The sequence below is a fragment of the Phytophthora parasitica genome, assembly GCF_000247585.1.
Source record: "Phytophthora parasitica INRA-310 unplaced genomic scaffold supercont2.32, whole genome shotgun sequence".
NCBI lineage: Eukaryota > Oomycota > Peronosporomycetes > Peronosporales > Peronosporaceae > Phytophthora > Phytophthora nicotianae.
Genome location: NW_008649018.1, coordinates 576,157 through 583,585, shown reverse-complemented (window position 1 = coordinate 583,585; position 7,429 = coordinate 576,157). Strand labels below are relative to the sequence as shown.

The following is a 7,429-nucleotide window of genomic DNA, read 5'->3' as shown; positions in this document are numbered from 1 at the left end:
AACACAAAAGTCGTCTGGGCCTATGATACCCCATTCTGTGCGACACCAGTGACCGATCCAACCCTCGCGTACCAAGTCATGTGCTCTGAACGCCCGATGAATCAGAAAGCATGCTTTCCAATGTGCTTACTGAGAACCTTGTACCGGATTGAAAACACCGCATGATGAGATGGCTTAAAGCTTATGTAAGGAGGCGACGAACCCAAGTCTTCATAAGATAAAAAAGCAATCCAGAAAACAGGAAATTGGCATAATTACAAGCCCCCTCCCCCCAAAATAAAAGAATTATTTCGTTCGGTATTCTGAAACCATTGTCCATAATAACATGTTGTATTCGCTTTCGGTCATTTTTATTTTTTTGGGAAGAAAAGTATATCGCAAAATTCGTGAGTTGTCGATCGTATCGAGCTAACATGTAAACTCGATCTGCTGGTCGATACCAGCTATTCACATTGCCGTGTCGTGCCGCTTATAATTGTGTATAACTTACTGAACAAATGGCCTCGTTCTTGATATGTTTTCCTGTAACGAAAACTGACAGTTCGGCAAACTAAAAAAGAATGGTGTCCCTTCACATACTAGGACGGACTCGAGCATAACCTCGAAATCCAAGATGGACATGTCCGCAGATAACCCGTTCGCGGATCTCATGACGAAAGCTGTCAAGCTGAAAGGTGCTCAGCAAGCCCAGCTACGGACTCAATACGATTCATGGCCGCAGTACTTCCAGCACTCGCTATTCATGCAGGAATCCGTTGTGACCGTTCGTTCCAAGCCTTTTCCTGAACGAATCGCTGACGCTGAGGACATGAAAGCAGCAGGGAATGCTCATTTCAATGCGGAAGCGTTCGAAGAAGCGGTGGCTGAATACGAAAAGGCATTGGCAGTGTTCAAGTACCTGGAAAACAAGGATCCTGGATGGAAGAAGAAAGGGATTGAAGACGGTGATATGCTGATCACCGATTTCAAGTGCGCTGATCCTGAGGATCAAAAGCAACTGGATGCACTGAAAGTATCCTGCTACTTGAACATCGCAGGTAAATTATCGATCTCAACCATTTATGAAAGATATTTTGGCAATATTTAAAGTGATTGCTGCTGCAGTGGCTAAGTTCAAACTGAAAGAGCATCCTGTTTGTATCCGGGCATGTGACGACACGCTTGAGCTTGACCCTAAAAACGTAAAGGCTTACTACAGGTAAGGCTGCTTTCCTCTCCCTCAAACACAGGTTCTGATACACGCTTTGGTGGCTGTAGGCGAGCACAAGCTCTCATCACGCCTGCTTCATCCGGAGCTCTGGAGTTTGATCGAGCTATCTCGGATCTACAAAAGGCATATGCGATCGATCCTGAAAATCGAGGAGTGCGGAAACTGCTTCGAGAACTGCTGGAGCAGCGAACAAAGCAGCGAGCTCTTGATAAAGAAACCTTCAGTGGAATGTTCAACAGAGGCCAAGTGTACGACGAAGATTCAACGAAGAAAGACGCCGAGCTTGATGAAGCCGCTCGCGAAGAGGAGTTCCAGCAAGAGGTACAAATTAACCGAATTTTGGACTCTATTCTCCCTAATACCAAATTTGCCGTTTTTTAGATTGAAGAAGCTGAAGCCCTTGCACGGGGTTTTGAAGCACAAGGCAAGACCGAATACGCCAAGGAAATTAGAGACAAAATCACGCAAGCTCAAGAAGTTCGCAGCCGTCGACTAAAATGTGTCGACTTTTTCAATCCGACACCCGCAATGATCGCAAACGCGAAGGAAAATGGGTACGACGGGAGCAAACTTAACCGAATGAAAGTACATAATGCTGTTTTTTGTGTGTGTGTTTTAGAATTGATCTGACGGACCGGAATGTCCAGCAAATGCTGCATGACCTTCAAGAAGAAGAGCGAAGTAAAACTTCAGGGAAGCAAAGCGAATCCAATCTATCTCCTTCCAGTGCAGTTGAGTCCGTGGATTCGCTTCTCAAGTCCATGTCCAACACTGAGATCGCTCAACTTCTTAGTCGAGAAGGAATCGATTATCACAAAATTTCGGATCGCGAGCAGTTTCTCGAGACAGCGAGACAAGTTCTACTGTCCAAACTCGACAATACGAAGCCTACCAAGCCTTCGTATGCACGTACAATTGTGCTGCTCGCTGTAGCGTGGACTCTGCTGCGTCTGTACACATCAGGGGGTCTCTCTGTTCTAGGTCGAGTCGCCATGAACGCCATCACCGGCAATGATCAGAGCAGCGTGGTCCAAACAACTAAAGTCACGGACATCTTCGACGACGACTAAGGCAGCACTAGTAGTTCCTACAAAGACAACACGAAAATCTTGGTGCATTTTGATTATTCTCTTCTTTTTTGTCAGTCTAACATGCACAGCATCGTGAGAGGAAAACATCGAGACGCCCATATCGGTAGCAACGCACCTCACCGTAAGTCTTCCCTCTGGTGAACGCCATCCCTGGATATATGGCCACTTGTTTGCTAAAATTCCGCCTCCATTATAGGCTGGCTGTCAACTGCTGTGGAGCTCGCAGCAGACGGACCCCGGCTTGCGGGCGAGTTTGGTGCAACTTCACTGGTTCCAGATAGGCCCTGCGAGTTGGCACTGGGGCTGGTCGTTGACGTCGTTGCAATGGTATCAGTGGGGATCGACGGTCCGTGCGAGATCACCAGCTTTTCCACATGGACGCGATCCTGTTCCTGTTCCTCGCTACTAGAGCTCGATGTCCCGTTCGTCTTTTTGATTGGTGGCCGCTCACGAGAGATAGTTACCTCCACGCGTTCAAATTGTTCAGTCATCGATGCTTCCAGCTTCTTCAAACCTTCGTGAAACTTGTTCGGTGACATGGGCATTGGGTTTAAGTGACCGTTCTCGACGAATGATGACAACGGAGTACCTTCGCACTCTGACGGCATCGAGTTCTCGTGCTCCGGAGGTCGATCCGACTCGTCTGAGTCTTCTTCATTGAGCAGAGGACTGGGCGTCGGGCTGGGAGGTGGCGGAGGAGGCCGTAGTTCGGACACCAGATTCGTCACCTCGACGAGAGAGTCGGGGTCTTCACAGAAGTAGGTGAAGTCCTTGAATGTGGGGTCCTGCACTGGAGGTGCTGCCTTTTCACGACTACTTCGGCTCGATACGAGCGACAAGAAACCCTTTGACTTGGCTGCAGACTTGTCCGTGGGCGACTGCACCTCGTTATGCACGTCCAGATCTGTAAACTCCGTGTCCACGTATTCCACGTCAAGAGGGGACGAAAGCTTGGGCTTCCACGGGGGAGTAATTTGCTTTTTAAGCAGTAAGTCCCAGTCGATACCGCGGAAGTACGGGTGCTCGAGAATGTCGCTGATGTTGGTGCCAAGACGTTTGGTGGGGTCCTTCTGCAGGAAGCCTCGGAGAATCGACTTGAGTTCGTCTGTAAGCGCCGGCTTGGATGGGAAGACCAGCGGGTCGTTCTGGATCTTTTGGTACATCTTTTCAATGTTGTTGTCGTAAAATGGAGACTTGCCCACGCTCATCTCGTACAGCAGAATGCCCAGACTCCACCAATCGGCGGCTTTGCCGTACGATCGCTTGGCTTTGGGGAGAAGAAGCTCCGGTGCTGTGTACTGCGGCGACCCTGCCATCGTCTTGGCTCCCTTGTACTCCGACACGTGCAGCTTGGCCAGACCAAAGTCCACTAGCGCAACGTGACCCTCGGCATCGATCATGACGTTTTCAGGCTTAATATCGCGGTAGAGAATGTCGTGTTGGTGCAGGTGATGGATACCCAGCACCAGTTCAGCTGTGTAAAAGTGCGCACGGTCCGACGGTATCCGACAGCTCGATCCTTTACTCATGTGGTGGAAGAGGTCACCTCCACCGTAGTAATTCATACCTAGGAACAGCTTCGTTCGGCTTTGAAAAGCGATACGCAGCCCTGCAATGAACGGGTGGTGAATGTTCTGAGCCACGCGCATCTCTGTGAACGAGCTCTCGACGTCGTACTTAGTCATCTTGCCCTTCTCTAAAATCTTCAATGCGTAGATCTGACCGTCACTCTTCTTGACAGCGTTCACAACAGTACCGAATCCACCCTTACCGATCACATTGTACACTGTGAAGTCCTTCATGGAAATACTGAGCGATCGGTTGGATCGGATGGACGCGTCCGACATCTCCGAGTACGGATTCTTGACGCCAAAAGACTTCCAGCTCCCTGTAGCGCTCTTGAGATCCACGTCCGCACGGAAGCGTAAGATCCGGCCATACGGACCGAAACGCACGCGGTGCGACCACGACTGCGTGATGACAGCACCAGAGTGTTTGCTCTTGAGCGTCTCCGTACCCTTTACCGTCAAACTCTTGCCATTGGGATCCAGCTCGCATTCCTGTACTTTAATCTCGATCAGATCCACGTTGCTCTGGAATGCACCTAGGAAGTGCAGCAATCCTTCACGGCCGAAATAGTCGCCACTGAAGGGGGTACTCTTTGGGTACGAGGACGAAAAGACCAGGTCCTTGTTAAAGTACGACAGTAACTCAGTCACCACAGCGGCATCTCCCCCAAGCATACGACGATAGGCCTCATAAGCCTTGTCTGTGTGCATGTCCGGCAGCGCTCCATGGCGGTATGTGCCGTACACTGGTCTGTTATTCTGCCGCATGCTCACCGTGTCCACTCCAGCCTGCAAAAATCACAAAACATATAATAAAAACACTCAGAACAGAGAATAATTTTCCATAAGCCCTGCTGTTGCCCACCTCTAGGAAGTAAACCCAAGCGATTTGGTCGAAATGAGTGGGTACACTGCAGTAAAAGACTTTTCCCTCGGTTGTCTCGAAGGAAAAGTCGAATCCGTGGCCGTTCTTGGCCACTTTGTCCATCTTGACTGACGCCACGTTCACGCGGCCCTTCAAATGGCTGCGATTGCGAGCGTCCACCTTGTTCTCGTAGTCTGACAGCAGATAAATACACCGTCAGTGGCTTAACCCTCTCTCTCTCTCTCTCTCTCTCTCTCTCTCTTCCTCCCCTGCCTACGTACACGACACGAGGTTTCCTTCAAGTGTGAAGAAGCGCATCTTCCAGTTCCTAACCAAGTGTCCTCTCTTGGTGACGTATCCCTCCCACTCCACCATAGGGAGATCGAGACTCTCGACCGCGTTGTCACCAGAGCTCATCGAGTCTGGCGGGGTGTTGGCGCTCTTGCTGTTGTTACGCGACCGTCTCATACTGGAGAAGAGCGATTTGGAGTTGACGCTGCTGCTGCGGGTGCTGGGCTGTCCCAAAGACGAGAGCGACGTGGAACTAGCGGACGTGGGGAAGCCGCTCTGCTTGACCGCCTGACGCCGCGAGTCCAAGGCGCTGCTGCTGCCCACGCGTCGACGTGAGTCCTCCTTGAGGTTGGTGATGTCCGATCCCGCAAGGGGGCGGCTCAACTCGGCGCCCATGCTGGAGAACTGAGGCGAGAAGAAGGCGGTCGTGCGGTCGCGGCGAGCACGACGAAGCGGGGAGTGCGGAAATGATTCCGAATCAGAGGGTTGAAAAGGTGAGACAGATAGAATCTGATACACCTGTGGTAATTAATAGTAGGTATATTTGGCATCATAGTACAATGAAGTTAAGAGGTAGTGATAACGTATAAGCTTTTGTTGTATGATTGCTGATGTATGTTGCGATTTGAGAGCTTGCAAAGAGCGGGACTCAGTGTTTTTTGTCTTTGGAGGTTTAGGATAGCCCTTGTCCAGCCAAGTGTGCTGCTGCTGCTGCTGCTGCTGCACGTACTGGCTTGGAGCAGGTACTCACGACCATCACACAAATCGAGCCGTCCGCCAAACGGCAGTACTTAACTCTAAGCAGTATGCCACATCGAGTCTCCACTCAACTCGACACCAGCCATTTACAGTACCAGTCCCCATTTTTGCAATGCCGCGATTGATCGCACAAAGCCGGGTGCTTGGGCTTCCTTTCGGCCAATTGCCGCAAGCCGCGTTTGGAATAAGGTCGTGTCGGACTGAAGCATTTTGAATCTCTGAAGTTGACTCTTCTTGCAGAGCTGCTTTAGCTGCAACATTATATGGCGACGATGGGAGAAAACCTTATCTAACTGATAATTCTGCTTGCTTACAATTCAGTCTTTCTGTATTGTCTGGAAACCCGCCGAGACGTTAAAATACGATGCCAGGATGCCAGCCGATTTCATGAAATGTGTGTCCGCAGTCTAGACTGGACTTCAGTGTCGCACGACGGCGTCAACGTTGTCGTTCAGTCTTGCACCTGCTACAGTAGACAGATTGTATTCTTGCCAGCGGATATTTCTCCATGTTGACAAGAATTGAAAACTTTGAAGTAGTTTCGATAAAAGTTATATTATCAAGCTTCCGATCAATCGTTGAAGTATTTTTGGCTAGTCTCGACCAGTCTAAATGGAGACGTACTAGGACAGCATCTTGTCCTGCCAAGACGCATTTCCGATCTCTCCTTCATTGTCCTTTCGGTCGGAGGACAGATAACTCTGTGAAGGTGTTATTCAAGCTAGACAAGATGAGCACATCGACAGTTTTCCAGCCAAAACCTTCGAAGCCGCCGCGAACATTATTCCTTACGCTAGAGTTATCGCTTGCTTTGTACACCGCCGCTTGGTTGTTCATCCTTATGTTCCATGTGGCTTGCGGTGTGTACCTCATCTGCGCCGCGATGACCTATTGGTATCTAACAAAAGGAGTTATGCCATTTTACGTCTCCATGTGGTCGCTTACTGGTATTCAGAACTACCGTCTTTACGGCACAATGTTCGGTATTGTCGGGGGCATGCACGCACTGCAGGTGCTGAATATCCTTATCATGTCGATCCGGGCTCGTTGTCTAACGCTTCGTTCAGAGGGGCCAACCATGATCCAGTCGCTCGTCTCGAAAAAATTGGCACCAACTCGCATGGTGACACAGAACTCGAACCAACCGAACGTACATGTACGACTCGCAGGTCCATTTGCACTCATCTGGAACAATTTGTTCTCCCGTACCGGAATATTTGGCGTCGAGAGCGAGCATTTCTCAACTGTTTTCGCAGTACGTGAGGTGCTTGAAGCGAGCTCACAGACCTATCAAGCATACCGAGCCAGCAACCTGATGCCACGTGCAGGGATGAACGCTTTGATGGTGGGGTTGCTTGTCATGAACTGTTGGTCGACGGCGGGCATTCAATTCTTTTTTCGTACGTCTCCAGCTCTCGAACGAGTTGTCACGTTAACGTACGATGCTCTACTCAGCTTTGGCATGATGATCGTGGTTCCTTTGATTATCTTCATCCCATACGTTGAAGAATTTAACTTTGAGTACAGCATCTTCAAAAACTCGGATTCCCTGTACGACCCCGTTTCTGCTGCCACTTTGGTCCTGGAGAATCGGTTGATTTTTGCGTCCAGCATTTTTGACTTTGCTACCAAACTCATCCCGCAG

The 7,429-nt window shown here is 49.8% G+C and overlaps 2 protein-coding genes across 6 annotated transcripts; one reads left to right on the top strand and one right to left on the bottom strand.

Annotated features, from left to right (window-relative positions):
* Positions 1-500: 500 nt before the first annotated feature.
* PPTG_13402 (hypothetical protein) lies at positions 501-2,325 on the top strand. The gene is made up of 5 exons (XM_008909036.1): positions 501-1,037; positions 1,105-1,198; positions 1,258-1,531; positions 1,592-1,764; positions 1,830-2,325. The coding sequence occupies exons 1-5, from the start codon at positions 614-616 to the stop codon at positions 2,278-2,280; spliced, it is 1,416 nt and encodes a 471-aa protein (XP_008907284.1). The 5' UTR covers positions 501-613; the 3' UTR covers positions 2,281-2,325.
* Positions 1,804-5,522, bottom strand: PPTG_13401 (AGC/AKT protein kinase). Of its 5 annotated transcripts, none has more exons than XM_008909032.1 (4): positions 5,016-5,499; positions 4,735-4,928; positions 2,417-4,658; positions 1,804-2,356 (listed from the first exon to the last, which is right to left on the bottom strand). In XM_008909032.1, the coding sequence occupies exons 1-3, from the start codon at positions 5,419-5,421 to the stop codon at positions 2,475-2,477; spliced, it is 2,784 nt and encodes a 927-aa protein (XP_008907280.1). In that variant the 5' UTR covers positions 5,422-5,499; the 3' UTR covers positions 1,804-2,356; positions 2,417-2,474. The 5 variants fall into 5 exon arrangements, with proteins under 5 accessions (XP_008907280.1, XP_008907283.1, XP_008907279.1 ...); XM_008909033.1 differs by having other exon boundaries at positions 1,806-2,356; positions 2,422-4,658; positions 5,016-5,421; XM_008909035.1 differs by having other exon boundaries at positions 4,735-5,522.
* Between the last annotated feature and the right edge of the window lie 1,907 nt (positions 5,523-7,429).